This window comes from Bos javanicus, chromosome 1 (genome assembly GCF_032452875.1).
Source record: "Bos javanicus breed banteng chromosome 1, ARS-OSU_banteng_1.0, whole genome shotgun sequence".
In the NCBI taxonomy this organism is placed as follows: Eukaryota; Metazoa; Chordata; class Mammalia; order Artiodactyla; family Bovidae; genus Bos; species Bos javanicus.
Window position 1 is genome coordinate 144,383,681 of NC_083868.1, and position 16,678 is coordinate 144,400,358.

Consider the following 16,678-nt stretch of genomic DNA (forward strand, 5'->3'; position numbering starts at 1 on the left):
AGGCGTGAAGAGCCCCCAGGGTCAGCTCGGGCTAAGCCCTTCTCTTGCAGCCACGCTTTTAAACTCACACACATCCCCTCCGTCGTCACCCTCCAAGGTCTGCGCTAGCCAGGAGCCAAGGGCTCTCAGAACGCGGGAAGTTGTCCAGAGGGCCCATCAGAGAATACAGTGACAACCGTGGCCTTGGCACCAAGCTCTCCTGCAACCTGACCTCTCAGAGGCCTGGACCCCCTTTCCTGTGGGGTTGCGGGAGGGACTGGAACATCGTCAGGCAAGCAGGAGCTGCCCCCTGAGTCAGACTGCCTCCCAGTGACAGGTAGATGGACCGCCCACCCCGCAAGGTCGGTGCAGTCAGTCCCGTTCTAGGCCACTTTGTAGGTCACACTTTAACATTCCTGTGAATTTGTGAGAGGCTCTGTGTCTGCCTATGAAAGGACAGCTGCTGGGGCTGCAAGCAGGTCCCCTAAGAGCCACGTGGCTGGCAAGCAGCTGACTTTAGTTCACGGCGTGTAAACAGGTTATAGGGCTTCCAGGATCCCTCAGTCAGCTGACACAGGGAAGTCCGCACACGGAGTGGGACCAGTCCATCTCCCAGCCCCACACTTGCAGTCCAAACCCAAACCTTCCGTTCTCACCTTTCTCGGATGTTCTCTATAGGGTCCAGCAACTGCCTGACCTCACCAGGCGCCTGGATATTCAGGAGACAAAGCACACGCATCATGCAGGCAGCGGGGCTGGCACGTGGACAAGGGGTTGGGACAGGATGCTCAGCTGCCCGCAGGGTCCCACCCACAGAAGGCACCGCCACTGATCCAAAGAGCCGCCTCCCAGTCTTCTCCTGCCAGGAGCAGAGGTGGGTGAGGCCAGGATGGAAGGGCAGCACCCGCCCCAGGGACCTTTGCAATAGAAACACAGCTCACTCCTGCAGGGTGCGATTATCCTGTGATCCAGCCAGCTTTCCGTGTTCCCTTATCGCACATCCTCCTGGTGAGTGAAGACACGACAGTGATGAATGGGGCTGCAGTGGCCTCGGGCTGCAGGAGGTGGAAGTCCAAACACTCATCAACCAGGGGCTCAGCTGCTTCCAAATCCTGTGCATGCGAGTGCCCTGACTCTATTATCCTGAAAACTCGTGCAATGATGGAATCAGAGTGAAAAGAGCCATGGAGACCACACCATTCCAAGCCTCCGGTTACAGACCAGGATGGCCAGCACAGAGAGGCGTGTGGATACAGCTGAAGGAGAGGAAGGTCTGTGGTCCCAGTGCTTCCAGGAGGAAAGGAGGATGGTATCAAGTCAACCATAGAGGCTTCGATTGAAGAAACTTAAACTAAAAGGGCAAACGGAACCCACAGTGAGAGGAAGGGAGGAGAAGGATGGAAATCAGTGTGACTGAAACAAAAGGAAAATTCACCGAAACCAAAGCTGGGCCTCCGAGAAGATCAGTAAAACTGATAAACTTCTATCAGACTGATGGGAGGGGTGGTGTGGAATAAGAAGAAACGATGTATCAATGTCAAAAAGTGAAAATGAGATAACACTGAACATTTTTCAAAAGCTAAAAGAAAACAGACTCACAGACATAGAGAACAGACTGTGGTTGCCAAGGGGGAGGGGAGATGGGAAGGGATGGACTGGGAGTTTGGGATTAACAGATGCAAACTGTTATCTATAGGATGGATAAACAGCAAGGTGTCACTCAGAGCACAGGCAACTATGTTCCATATCCTGTGATTAAACCATAATGGAAAAGAATTTGAAAATGAATATATATATATATATATATGTATATATGTATATGTATAACTGAATCACTTTGCTGTACAGCAGAAGTTGATATAAGATTGTAAGTCAGTTATACTTCAATAAAATAAAATTTTAAAAGGAGGAATTAAAAGGATAATGAAGAGACTCTACAAATAGCATTATGCCTACATATCTGAATCTTAGATGAAATGGACCAATTCCTTGATAGGCAGAGACTGTAACTGAGTAGGCCCCTTCTTGGGACAGACCCTCCCTCCACGTCCTCCACCTGCCTCTTGTTCGTAGAAAAACTTTTGATACTGTTTGTGGGGTTCTCGCGGCAGGAATTCTGGAACCATTTGCCATTTCCTTCTCTAGTGGACCACGTTTTGTCAGAACTCTTCTGACAAATGACTCGTCTGTCTTGGGTGGCCCGACATAGCATGGCTCATAGTTTCATTGAGTTACCCAAGCCCCATTGCCAAAACAAGGCTGTGATCCATGAAGGGTTAGTGAGCAGTGATGTCCCAATGCTGGTTTCAAAGACTTGGTAACTGATCTACACCTCCGTGTGACGTTAACACCAGAGAAAGCTGGAGAGGGGCATATGTGACTTCTTTGTGCTCCTTGTGTGGCTATGCCATAAAATAAACTACAGAAGCACCCCACAAGCTCAGACCATGCCTGGACCAGCAGAAGGCCCATGCGTGCTCTGAACCTGCCAGGCCAGCTGCTGCTCGCACCCCGCCCTTCACGACTCACCCAAGGAAGAAGAAAGGACACCTGCTTGATTCCTCCTTCCACCCAGAGCCTGGCCTTGCGCCAGCCTCCGGGCAGGGACAGCACTTACTAGGGGCTGGTTGTGTCCCGAGAAGATGCTGCTGCCCCAGCCCCAGTAGCTGTGACTTTGACCTTATTTGGAAATAGGGTCTTTGCAGATTAATCAAGGTACAGTAAGGTCTTCAGGGTGTCTCTTAATCCCACCAGACTCATGTCCTCATAGAAAGGGGAAGTTTGGAGGCAGACACATGCCCACGTGGAAAACGCCCTGTGACGATGGAAGCAGAGATCGGGGTGATGCTTCTACAAGTGAAGGAACCCCAAGAATTGCCAGAAAAGTCCCAGAATCCAGGGGAGAGCTAAGAGACCCTGGGACAGCTCGTTCCCCAGAGCTTCAGACGGCATTAACCTCCAACGTCTGACGTCCAGACTAAGACCCATTCGTGTTGTGTGAGCTGGCTGGTCTGTGGGGCTGTCACTGCTGCCCGAATGCTGGGCCAGGGCTGCCTGCAGACCAGGACTCACAGTATCTTTATTTAGAACCAAACACACCTCCTCGCTGACCTTCCAGCCACACAACATTGTTCAGCCAGCCCGGAAACCCCAGCGGCACTCACCCTGACCGGGCCAGGACGCAGTGCCCACAGACCCGGGTCCACCTCTGCTCCTAGTGACACTGGTGAAAGCAACAAGAGAGCTGACGCTCCACCCAGGGTTGCTTTCTAGGCCAAAACCAAGTAAAGTCGTTCCAAGCTGACTTCAAGAGACAGCTGAGCTCCTGGGACAGAAACAGTTGCCACTTGTTCTCTGAATCTGCTCTCAACAGCGACCAGGAGGGAGGGTGTAGAACCTCCCCCAGGACAACACACACACCAGGAGGGGAAACAAAAAACAGCAGCCTGGACACTTCACACACTCACACACACACTCACATCCTCACCTTCCTCCAGCCCCTCCACCACCACCACGGCTGCCTCCACCTTGGTATGGCAGCCGGGTCTGTCTGCCTGGGTCCTGTGACTCCTGGACCGGCTCCTCCTGGTGGACGGAGGAGGACAACTGTCCAGAGAGCTGCTGCGAGTCCCCCTGCTGTGCCCCCAGCTGCTGCGCCCCGGCCCCCCGCCTGACCCTCCTCTGTGCCCCAGTGAGCTGTGAGTCCCACCCCTGCTGCCAGCCAGCCTGCAGCAGCTCCTGCCCGGCCTCGTGCTGCCAGCAGTCTAGCTGCCAGCCCTCCTGCTGCACCTCCTCCCCCTGCCAGCAGGGCTGCTGCACACCTGCTGCAGGCCCATCTGCTACACAGGGAAGATCCCTTGGATGAAGAAACGGCACCCCATTCCAGTATTCTTGCCTGAAAATTCCCATGGACAAATAAGCCTGGTGAGCTACAGTCCATGAGGTCACAAAGAGTCGGACATGACTGAGTGGCTGAGCATGCACTGTTGCACACCTGTCTGCTTCAAGCCTGTTACACACCTTTTTGTTGCACACCTGTCACACCCCTGTCTGTCATACACCTGTCTGCTGCAAACCTGTCTGTTGCACAAGGAAGATCCCCTGGTGTAGGAAATGGCACCCCACTCCAGTATTCTTGCCTGAAAAGTCCCATGGACAGAGAAACCTGGCGGGCTACCGTCCATGAGGTCACAAAGAGACACAACTGAGTGACTGAGCATGCACTGTTGCACACCTATCTGCTGCAAACCTGTCAGTTGCACACCTGTCTGTTACACACTAGTCTGTTGCACACCTGTCTGCTGCAAGCCTGTTAAACACCTGTTTGTTACACATCTGTCTGCACACACCCGTCACACACCTGTGTATTGCACACCTGTCTGCTGCAAGCCTGTCTGCCTTTCAATCATTCTACCTGGAGATTTCTCCTTAATGTTAATTTAAGTTGGTCTTCTGGTGTTGAAGTTGCTCAGTTTTTGTCTGGCATCATTTTGTTTTACCTTCACCTCTGATGGTGTTCTTACAGGTTTGCAGTTATTTTCTTTCAGCCCCTTAAAGATGCCCTCTCATTGCCTCCTAACTTTCTTCTTTTCTGATGGGAAAACTACTATAAATCTTCTGCTGCTGCAACTATGAAGTTAATGTTTATTTTTCCTCTGATTGTTTTCAACGATTAGTCTTATCTTTGACTTTCATCAGCTTCATTATGATCCACTTAGGTGTGGCTTCATTAATATTTAGTTCTCTTAAGATTTATGTTATTGCTTGAATTTGTAGCTTGAATCTTTGTTTTAGAAAAAGATTTACCATGATCTCTTCAAATATCCCCCATTGTATCTCTTGCTTTCATTTTGGGCTCCAAGGAGGAAAAAAAAAAGTGAAATTGCTTCACCATGTTCTCCCATATTTATTCAGTTACTTTCCCTCCTTTTTACGCTCTAACCTCATCCTAAATGCTTCATAGCTTCTATCAGTAATCCACCCTCTGGCTGTCTCTTCTATTATTAAATCCACCTATCAAGTCATAAATACTATTGTTACATTTCTGCAATTCTTTGAGTCCAGAATTTCTACTTCTTTTATACATATTTCAGTTTTAGATAAAACCGTCCATCCTTACACCTGTTTTCTTAAGCATAGTCATCACAATTGTTTCAAAAGCCGTGTCTGACGACTCTAACGCCGTGTCGCCTGTGGGTTTGTTTCCACTGTCTGTTTTGTCTCTTGGTGCTATCCCTTGGCATGGCTGTTATCCAAGATTGAATGGCTGAGGTTGTATACGCAAGCTCCTGGCAGCTCTGAAGGCTTCTCTTCTTCTGAAGAGATTCACCGCACCCTGGGCAGATGGCTTGGGTGTGGCAGAGGACTGTTATTGTTGTGAGGCTGGGAGGCAGACTCTGTAAGCGCTGGTCTGTGTCTGGTTTTCCCCACTCCTAGAACTGAGCTCTTTGGGGTCCTGGCCGAGAGCTGCTCCTTTTTGGCTGGTCTTAACTCTTGGGTTTTGTCTCCTTGGTCGAGACTACAAAAACTCTGCTTGGCCTTCAGTGGCTTTCTGATGACCTTCTAAGTATCTTCCCTGTACAGTATGAAACTGGGCAGATGCCTTGAGGGTTCAATCTACGTTTCTAGAGCTCTGCCTCCAATTTGTCTGGGATCTTGTCCCCTCGAGTCCTTGCTGCCTCCACGTGCACAAACCCCATGTAATTTTCTCCAGCCCCCTGGGATCTCGGGAGCTCTGCTGGCTTCTCTTCATTGTAGTCGCAGCCTTTGGCCACGTTTCTCCTCTGTGCACCCAATGCCAAGACTCGTCAGCCTGATTTCAGGGAAAAGCCATCAGGAAAAGCTGGCTCACCCCTAAAGGGAAAACCAGACCTAGACCAGCGCTTGCAGAGTCTGCCTAAAGTTCCCTAACATTCAACAAGTTTGCCTCTCAATTCTTAGTTTGATCAGCAGCCCTCCAAAGCTTTGAACAGATGTTTGAGTTTTATCCAGCTTTCCAAGTTCTCCTCGGAGTGTCTCTGGCGCTGGTTCCTTATCATAGGTGGAAACAGACATCTCTCCTCCTCTCTTCCTCTGTGTGTGTGTGTCTGTCTGTTTCTCTCTCTATCTCATACATTCCCAGTCTATATGATGAGTTCCTGTATCTACAGAGAGGCCAGGAACCTGAGCACAAGAGGCCAGGTTCAAATGTATTTTATTTGTATAACTCAAAATATGCAGACAGACAACTCAGCCCACAATTTGACTGAAATCCTAGACCCCTCTCTTGCCTTTCATAGACTTCCAAGGAGTCGAGAGGCCTAGACTGAGCCCCATTGTTGGAAGCACAGAACAGCCAGGAAGGGTGAGAATTTGAGCACCCACACTTAGCAGAAGCAGCAGTGCCCCCAGAGTCCTCCCCCAGGGGTGAGGTGTCACTCCTCCAGGCCGACGCACACCATACTGTGCTAGACCTAGAAAACAGCATCACAGGGCACCAAGAACCTGACTTTCCTAGGCTGGCAGCTCAAGGCTCAGCTTGTTCATCTTTGCATTTCTGAGCCTTCCGCACAGACAGGCAGGTCCCCAGGTGTGCACCCAGCGGCCCCGGGCATCAGTCAGGGGAGGTGGAGTTAGGCTAGATGGATCTCTCATACAGCCAGTGCAGACCCCTGCCACATTACCGCAGACATACTCACTTCCTACCTGGATGTTATGTTCTGTCATAAATGTCATAAAAATTATGACCAACCTAGACAGCATATTAAAAAGCAGAGACATTACTTGGCCAACAAAGGTCTGTTTAGTCAGAGCTATGATTTTTCCAGTAGTTGTGTATGGATGTGACAGTTGGACTGTAAAGAAAGCTGAGTGCAGAAGAACTGATGCTTTTGAACTGTGGTGTTGGAAAAGACTCTTGAGAGTCCCTTGGACTGCAAGGAGATCCAACCAGTCCATCCTAAAGGAAAACAGTCCTAAATATTCATTGGAAGGACTGATGCTGAAGCTGAAGCTCCAATCCTTTGTCCACCTGATGCGAAGAATTGACTCATTAGAAAAGACCCTGATGTTGGGAAAGATTGAAGGCGGGAGGAGAAGGGGATGACAGAGGATGAGATGGTTGGATGGCATCACCGACTCAATGGACATGAGTTTGAGTAAACTCCAGGAGTTGGTGATGGAGAGGGAGGCCTGGCCTGCTGCAGTCCATGGGGTCACAAGGAGTCAGACATGACTGAGCGACTGAACTGAACTGAAAGGTGCTCAGGATATGTCAACAGACTTCCAGATATACTCAAGAGTTCTAAGAGCTGAGCAATATCTCATAAAACCAAACAAAAACTGGCACTAATGAGAGATCATGGGGTTCCAAATACCAATCAGGAAGAGAGGGTGTTGTGAGCCTCTGTAGGGACAACACACAACACAGAGGAGGGGTATAAAGCCAACAGCCTGAGCACCTCACACACACACACACACACACTCACACACACTCAAACTCTCCTCCAGCTCCACCTCCACCATGGCATCCTCCACCCTGTCCATCTGCTCCAGCGACCTGAGCTATGACTGTCCAGAGAGCTGCTGCGAGCCCACCTGCTGTGCCCCCAGCTGCTGTGCCCCGGCCCCCCGCCTGACCCTCCTCTGCGCCCCAGTGAGCTGCGAGTCCAGCCCCTGCTGCCAGCCAGCCTGCAGCAGCTCTTGCCCAGCCTTGTGCTGCCAGCAGTCTAGCTGCCAGTCCTCCTGCTGCACTTCCTCCCCCTGCCAGCAGGCCTGTTGCGAGCCCATCTGCTGCAGGCCCGTCTGCTGCACACCTGTCTGCTGCAGGCCTGTCTGCTGCACACCTGTCTGCTGTGAGGCCTCCCCCTGCTCAACCTCCTCATGTTGCCAGCAGTCCAGCTGCCAGCCCTCCTGCTGCACCTCCTCCCCCTGCCAGCAGGCCTGCTGTGAGCCCGTCTGCTGCAGGCCCGTCTGCTGCAGGCCCGTCTGCTGCACACCTGTCTGCTGCACACCCATCTGCTGTAAGGGTTCCCCCTGCTGCAGACCCTCCTCCTCCGTGTCCCTGCTCTGCCGCCCCGTGTGCCGCCCTGCCTGCTGTGTGCCCACCTCCTCTTGCCAGCCCAGCTGCTGCCGCCTAGCCTCCTCTGTGTCCCTCCTCTGCCGGCCTGCATGCTCCCGCCCGGCCTGCTGTGTCCCCACCTTGGCCCTGGGGCCCTGCTGCTGAGTGTTCCTCACAAGGTCACCCCAAAGTGTGAGAGCTCACAGTCATCTGAACCTTCCGACTCCTTACTGAGAGCCTAGACAGCTTTCCCGTCGCTGCCCCAGGCCCTGCCGTGAACTCCACCAGTCACCCCTCCTGGGAATGGCACACCCACTTCTTCCAATGCTGCCTCCCCTCCGCCCACCCTGTCCTGTGTCAGCTTTCCTCCCTGTCCTGTGTCAGCCTTCCCTCCACAGCCTGGGTTGGCGGCCCAGCTCTCCCAGGGGTGTGAACCTCACGTGGCATGAAGGAAAAGATAAATGCTTGGAGTTGGTTTCTCATCCTCGCCCCCTGAGCTCTGGCACAACCCCTGCTCCTCCACTCGTTCCTAAGCTGGTTTCAATTTCTCCTTCCGTGAGCTGTCAGTTCCTTCCAATAAATTCCTTTCCTGATCAGTTTAACCACAGTTCATTTCTGTTATTTCCAACTAAGGCCCTTGCTGGACACGCCCCCATGTAAGGTGGTCCTGGATCACTCCCAAGGGCTTCCCTGTTCCTGCCCCTTCAGTGGTGTCCAGGAGCCCCCACTCCAGAAAGATGAGCCCCCTGGGCCTGTGCAGGAGAGCACACAGCAGGCCCGGGACACTGTCCTCAGGCGGCGGGGAGGGGAATGTGCATGTGGGGAGGGATCTCTTGTTGGGGGAAGCCTCAACCATCTGCACAACTGTGAGGTGTGTTCTGCACACCTGCTCTTGCTCGGGGGCTGGGGTCTTGGTGCCAGGCAAAGGTGCCTATGTGACCAGCCCCCGATAAACTCCCTGGGTGCTCGTCTCCCAGGAGCCCCCTGCTGGCAGATCAAGCACACCCCGTGTGACCTGGCGGGAGGTCTCGGGAGGCCTGTGTCTAGCGCCCCTTGACTTCTCCCCAGGCCATGGTCCCTGCGCTGATTTACTCTGTGTTGAGTCCTGTGAAATCTAGGGGATCACCAAACCTGGGTGAGGTCCTGGGGACCCCAGTGCCCATCAGACTGGCAAAAATGTCTAAGTTTGATAACAACAAGCATGGTCTGAAGTATAGGAAACAAGATCTGCTCTGAGATGCAGGCAAGGTTTCCAGTTTTCAGAGTAGGTTAGTAACACCTGGGAAAGCTGCCCGGGTGCACACCTGACCCCTCCCCCAGGGGGCCTCCTGGAGATGACATCACGTGTCTGTACATGAAACCCACACAGGCCATCTCGCAGCAATGCTGGCAATAATCTAAGTGCCCCTCAGTAGGAGAATGGACAACTAAACCACAGCATGTACACACAAGGGGGATACACAGAGGGTAAAACAGCTGAAGCAGGGAAACACATGTAGGAATGAATTCCAAAACATAACATCGAGTAAAAGGAAAATCACATTGCTGATTAACACATACAGAGTAATACATATACACAGGTCAAAACACTACTTTGACTCCACAACTATAAACATCTCTATGAAACTACAAAAATATCCATGGGAATGACAGACACCAGCCTGAGAACAGTGGCTCCCCTGGCGGGGGCATGTGGAGAATGCATAGCACCTGTGACGTGCTGTAAATTCGGCAAAATGTAAAGACTTTTCTATACGTTCTGAAATACAATTTTTAAAAACTACCTAGAAAAGTAAAAAGCTGTTACACAGACCACATTCCTGAGCCAGACTCAACAAGATAAACTTGCAATAATTAAAAGAAAATTTCCTCTGGAGAAATCAAAGGTGGTCTCTCCACTTCCCAGGTAGCACTAATGGCAAAGAATCCGCCCACCAACGCAGGAGACATAAGAGATGAGGGTTAGGTCCCTGGATGGGGCAGATCCCCTGGAGGAGGGCATGGCAAACCACTACAGCAGTCTTGCCAGGAGAATCCCCATGGACAGAGGAGCCTGTCGAGCTACAGTCCATAGGGTCACAAAGAGTTGGACACGACTGAAGCTATTTAGCACACCAGTTGAGGAAACAGAAACTTAATTACAGACTCTTTGAAAATAAATGAGGCAAGCACTACACCCCAGGACACATGTGGTTTAGGTAAGGTAGTACTCAGGGAGTAAATGAAACCCTTAAAGACATATAGCATAGAGTAGGTGGGATTGAAAATAAAATCTCAAGTCAGAAAGTTAGGAAAACTTCAGAAAGGAGGGGAAAGAAATAAATTAGCAAAATTAAGGAACTAAGAACAAAGAAAGAAATAGTAAACATAAACAACAACGCTAAATATTTGCTTTTAAAAGATGTATAAAAGAATTTAAATGTTGACAAACCTAAAAGAGATAAATAAACACTAAAGACAAAGAACAAAGTTTATGAGAAAAAGCTACATCTGTGCGTCAACACAATCAACATTTTTAGGTGAAGATGGTAATTTTCTAGGAAAATATCAACCTGGGAATCAGTGCAAGAAAAAGTACAAAACTTGAATGGCAGTGATCACAAAAGAACTTGAGAAGATAGGGGAATGCTTTCTGGGGCAGTAAGTACCAGATCCACACATTGAACAATGACAGAAAATAGACCACTGGAACTCAGTTGTGTCCAGTAACTGCGCACACTTGTGCTGACACTTGGTTCACAATCAGGGTGTCACTGGGATTTCATAGGTGGTGATAGTACTGGACAACCAGATATCCGCATGGGAGGAAGTGAGCTTTGCCTATCCTCACAGCATACACACACACACATTGACTGGAGGTCGATTACAGAGCTGAATGTGGAAGGCAAAATACTGAAGAGCTGGGAGAAATGTCAGTAACCTCAGATATGCAGATGACACCACCCTTATGGCAGAAAGTGAAGAAGAACTAAAGAGCCTCTTGATGAAAGTGAAAGAGGAGGGTGAAAAGGTTGGCTTAAAGCTCAACATTCAGAAAACTAAGATCATGGCATCCAGTCCCATCACTTCATGGCAAATAGATGGGGAAACAGTGGAAGCAGTGGCTGACTTTGTTTTTCTGGGCTCCAAAATCACTGCAGATGGTGACTGCAGCCATGAAATTAAAATTCACTTACTCCTTGGAAGGAAAGTTATGACCAACCTAGATAGCATATTGAAAAGCAGAGACATTACTTTGCCAACAAAGGTCCGTCTAGTCAAGGCTATGGTTTTTCCAGTGGTCATGTATGGATGTGAGAGTTGTACGGTAAAGAAAGCTGAGTGCCAAAGAATTGATGCTTTTGAACTGTGGTGTTGGAGAAGACTCTTGAGAGTCCCTTGGACTGCAAGGAGATCCAACCAGTCCATCCTAAAGGAGACCAGTCCTGGGTGTTCATTGGAAGGACTGATGCTGAAGCTCCAATACTTTGGCCACCTCATGCAAAGAGCTGATTCATTTGAAAAGACCGTGATGCTGGGAAAGACTGAGGGCAGGAGGAGAAGGACGACAGAGGATGAGATGGTTGGATGGCATCACCGACTCAATGGACATGCGCTTGAGTGGACTCCGGCAGTTGGTGATGGACAGGGAGGCCTGGCATGCTGTGGTTCATGGGGTCGCAAAGACTGAGCGACTGAACTGAACTGAGAATAATACACTGAACAATGTCTTCATGACATTGTGGTAGGTAAAAACTTTTGAAGCAGGACATAAAAAACATTAAGCATAAAAGAAAAGAATCAATAAATTGGACTTCATTAGAATTAAGAACTACTCACAGAGAGGTAAAACTGTCATTATGTGCTGATGACATGATACTACACGTGGAAAACCATAAAGATTCCACACAAAAGCCACTACTACTACTACTAAGTCGCTTCAGTTGTGTCCGACTCTGTGCGACCCCATAGATGGCAGCCCACCAGGCTCCCCCGTCCCTGGGATTCTCCAGGCAAGAACACTGGAGTGGGTTGCCATTTCCTTCTCCAGTGCGTGAAAGTGAAAAGGGAAAGTGAAGTCGCTCAGTTGTGTCCGACTCTTAGCGATCCAATGGACTGCAGCCTACCAGGCTCCTCCGCCCATGGGATTTTCCAGGCAAGAGTACTGGAGTGGGGTGCCATTGCCTTCTCCGACAAAAGCCACTAGAGCTGATAAATGAATTCAGCAGGGTAGCATGACACAAGATTAACACACAGAAATCGGTTGCATTTCTTTACACTAACAATGACATATCAGAAAGGGAAAGGAAAAAAACATTCTTTTAAAATTGCATCCACCAAAAGACACAACTTGGGAATAAGCCTGATCACAGAGGTGAAAGACTCATATGCAGAGAACTATAAAATATCAATAAAGGAAACTGAAGATGATCCAAAGAAATGAAAAGATATTCCATGCTCTCAGTCTGGAAGAACTAATATTGTTAAAATGTCTGTGCTACCCAAAGCAATCTACAGATTTAAAGTAACCCCCGTCAAATTACCCACATTTTTCACAGAACTAGAACAAATAATTCTGAAATTTATATGGTACCATAAAAGTCCCAGAATTGTCAAAGCAAGCCTGGAGAAAAAGGACAAAACTGGAGGCATAGCCTTCAAGACTTCAGACAATACTACAAAGTTATAGTAATCAAAACACCACAGCATTGGCACAGAAACAGACATGGATCAGATATGGATCAACAGAATAGACCAGAGAGCCCAGAAATAAATCCACACACCTACAGCCAATTAATCTTCAACAAAGGATGCAAGAATATACAATAGAGAAAAGACAGTCTTTTCAGCAAGTCATGTTGGGAAAGCTGGACAGCGATATGCAAATCAGTGAAGTCAGAACAGACTGTCACACCCTACACAAAATAAACTCAAAACGGCTTAAAGACACAAATGTAAGACATGACCCCATAAACTCCTAGAAGAGAACATAGGCAAAACATTCTCTGGCATAAGTCGTACCAATGATTTCTTAGGTCAGTCTCCCAAGGCAATAGAAATAAAAGCAAAAATAAACAAATAGGACCTAATCAAACTGATAAGCCTTTGCTCAGCAAAGAAAACCATAAACAAACAAAAAGACAACCTACAGACTGGGAGAAAATATTTGCAAATGATGCAAGTGATAAAGACAATTTCCAAAATATACAAATAGCTCAATAGCTTAATTTCCAAAATATACAAACAACTGAATAACAACAACAACAACAAAAAAGTGGGCAGAAGATCTAAATAGACGTTTCTCCAAAGAAGACATACAGATGGGCCACAGGCATATGAAAAGATGCTCAGCATCACCAATTATTGGAGAAATGCAAATCAAAACTACAATGAGGTACCACCTCACATTGGTCACAATGACCATCATCTAAAAATCTACAAATAGTAAATGCTGGAGGGGGTGTGGCGAAAAGGGAACCCTCCTACACTGTTGGTGGGAATGTAAATTGGTTCAGTCACTATGGATAACAGTATGGAGGTTCCCTGAAAAACTAAAAATTGAGTTACCATATGATACAGCAATCCATATGCAGAGAAAACTGCAATTTGGAGAGAAACATGCATCTCTATGCTCATAGCAGCACTGTTTACAATAGCCAAGACATGGAAGCACCCACATGTCCATTGATACGTGAATGGATAAAGAAGATGTGATATATATAAAAAAGAATGAAAAAAATTCTTAAATGAGATAATGCCATTTGGAGCAACATGGACCTAATCATACACAGTCAACATGGAGGTTATCATACTAACTGAAGTACATCCGGCAGAGAAAGAGAAATACTGTACAATATCACTGGTGCGTGAGATCTAAAATATTACACAAACGAACTTATTTGTGAAACTGAAACGAACTCACAGACACAGAGGACAGACTTTTGGCTGCCAAGGGCAGGTGGGATGAGGAATAACTTGGGAGTTGGGGATTAGGAGATACACACTGCTATATATGAAATGAACAACAAGGACGTCCTGTACAGCACAGGGAACTATATCCAATATCCTGAAATAAACCATCATGGACAATAGCATGAAAAAGAATACGTATACATGTATAGCTGAATCACTATGCTCCAATAAAAAGAACTATTCATTGAACCACAACATGGGGCTTTCCTGGTGCCTAGTGGTAAAGAATCTGCCTGCCAATGCAGGCGACATGGGTTCAACCCTTGATCCAGAAAGGTCCTACATGCTGCGGAGCAACTAAGTCTGTGTGCCGCAGCTACTGAAGCCTGCGCGCTCTAGAGCCCATGCTCCATGAGAAGAGAAGCCACTGCAGCGTGAAGCCCATGCACCCCAACTAGAAGGTAAGCCCGGCTCTCCACAATCGAGAGGGAAGAAAAGCCCGTGCAGCAACAAAGCACCATCATAGTCAAAAATAAATACATGAAAGTTTTCAAAAAAGAAAGACACCATGAACTCACACATCCATTGGAATGACTCATATTAAAAAAAGACTGTGACACCCAGTGTCACAACAAAGTGGAGGGACCAGAATTCCCACACATCTGCTGTTTCGAAGATAAGAGTGTCCTCAACACGCTGGGGGAAAGGGTCCATACTGCATATTCCAATTTACACGTAACTTCAGAAAAGACAAATGTAGTCTAGAGGGAGAGGAGAGCTATGGTTCAGGGTCAGGACAGGGTGGGACTGACTCTGAAGGAGCACGTGGGAACTCTGGGGATGATGGGAAGCTCTGGATCTTGCTGTGGTTGTGGTCTCATGGTGTCCATGTTTCCCAAAACTCAGCAAATGAAACTTTGAATAAGTCCATTTTGTAGTATGTAAATCATGCCTCTACGAAGTTGACTTCTTGAAAAGGACACCCTCAAGAAAATGAAAAGCACAGCCCTGGACCTGGACGAGCTGGATGTGGGTGACTGTCTTGTGGGGGGTGGGCTGCAGCCACTTGCTCCAGCTCTCGAGGGCTGACCGTGCATCGCTGTGCATTTGGTAACATCACACTGGTAGCCAAGCTGAGGGTGTCCACACCGTGGAAACTGACAAACACAACACGCCAGGGCTTTCTTGTTTTTGCTTTACAGCCAGACGGTTATTATATATTTACCAGCACAAAACTGCATAGATACAAAGATAACTCATATTCAGAATGTATAATAAATTTCTATAAATCAGTAAGAAATGCAATTAACCCTACTAAAAAATCAAACGACTTGAACAGACACCTCCCAAGAAAAGATATCTGAATGTTCAACTTTACTGCATCCAGGATGCAAGTTAATTCAACATTGTGTACTGAAATGGAGCTGGACCCTGTGGTCTTGACCCCCATGCCTTCAGCCTTCCTTTTGTCTACAGAAAACTTTAGCCAAAGAATAATTTTAATCAGAGAAGTGAGAAAACAAAAGCAAAGGAACAGTCCAGTAAAACTAAATAATAGTTTAGTCATTAAGCAAAGTCAAGGACCTTCAGTTCCTTCTCAAGAGCAATATATTCTGAGTCATCTCCTGCGAACTGTCTTATAGATACTGAAACCCCCACTGGGTGGAAGAAGTTACCTACATTAGGACCAGACTGTAGCCATGACATAAGATGTCAAATTCTGAGAACTGGCTCCAAATAAATAGGAACAAACTGACCCTGGAACTGAATATTAACTGTACTTAGTCAAGATGATGCTGGTCAGACAACCAATGACCAATTTCCAGAGGACTGTCAGAGCTGACTGTGCTGTTTCTCTAGGTAACTTCTCCCTCCAGCAATAAAACCTCGTACCCTCTTATTGCTGGTGGGGGCCAAGGCGGTGCGGGGGGAAGGGAAGCCAGCCTTTGGACAGGAGTCTGCCCTCCCCCCACCTGCCAGCATCCAAAATAAAGCAAACGTTCCTTTCCTCCAACCCTCCCTCTATACGGGCTTTTGAGCAAGAGCTGGACCCCGCTTTCAGTAACAGTAACCCTGTATTTCCCATAAGGGATAAAAACACCTTTTAAAAAACTATAGAGCAACTGAAATTCATAAAACTCACTTGTGGGAAGTAACTCTGTAAAAAGTTGTTGGTCAGCACACGCTAAACTGCAGATATCCCTTTCATGTGACCTAGCATTTCAACACTTGGGTATACACCAAAGAGAAATTAGTGAATATACCCATCAAAAGCAAAATATATAAGAATTTTTATAGCAGCATCTTTCATCTTAGCCAAAATCTAGAAATAATCAAAATCTGCATCACCAGGAAAGAGAGTATTAAGTAAAACACAGTGGGGTTTAATGCAACGGTTTTCATCACAGCAGAACAATGATCTATGACTCAGGCAGCCACATGGGTGCTTACTACTGATGTTTGTTGAGTAAAATAATGAACAAAAAAAGTAGAGAGAACAGGTGAAACCAGTCAATGGGAGGAGAAGGTGGAAATGTGACTCCTCCTGGGGGAAGTGAGTTAACTGAAAACAGCACAGGGGGACAACTAGAATTCCAGAAATGTTCTCCACCTTCAAAAAATATACTGCAGGAAAACTTCCCCAATCCAGAAGACCGTCCCAAGCTAAACTATCAGTCAAGTATAAGGGCAGAATAAGGCATTTTTAGTTATGCTAGACTCAAAAATTAACCTGCCATTAACCTGTTTTTCAGAAAACCACTTGAGAGT

The 16,678-nt window shown here is 47.7% G+C and overlaps 2 protein-coding genes across 2 annotated transcripts in view; one reads left to right on the forward strand and one right to left on the reverse strand.

The window, feature by feature from the left end:
* Positions 1-16,678, reverse strand: part of TSPEAR (thrombospondin type laminin G domain and EAR repeats) — a 194,815-nt gene that overhangs the window by 116,888 nt on the left and 61,249 nt on the right. The window lies entirely within an intron of this gene.
* LOC133254920 (keratin-associated protein 10-8-like) lies at positions 7,427-8,182 on the forward strand. Its single transcript, XM_061429333.1, has 2 exons — positions 7,427-7,789; positions 7,850-8,182. The coding sequence occupies exons 1-2, from the start codon at positions 7,481-7,483 to the stop codon at positions 8,180-8,182; spliced, it is 642 nt and encodes a 213-aa protein (XP_061285317.1). The 5' UTR covers positions 7,427-7,480.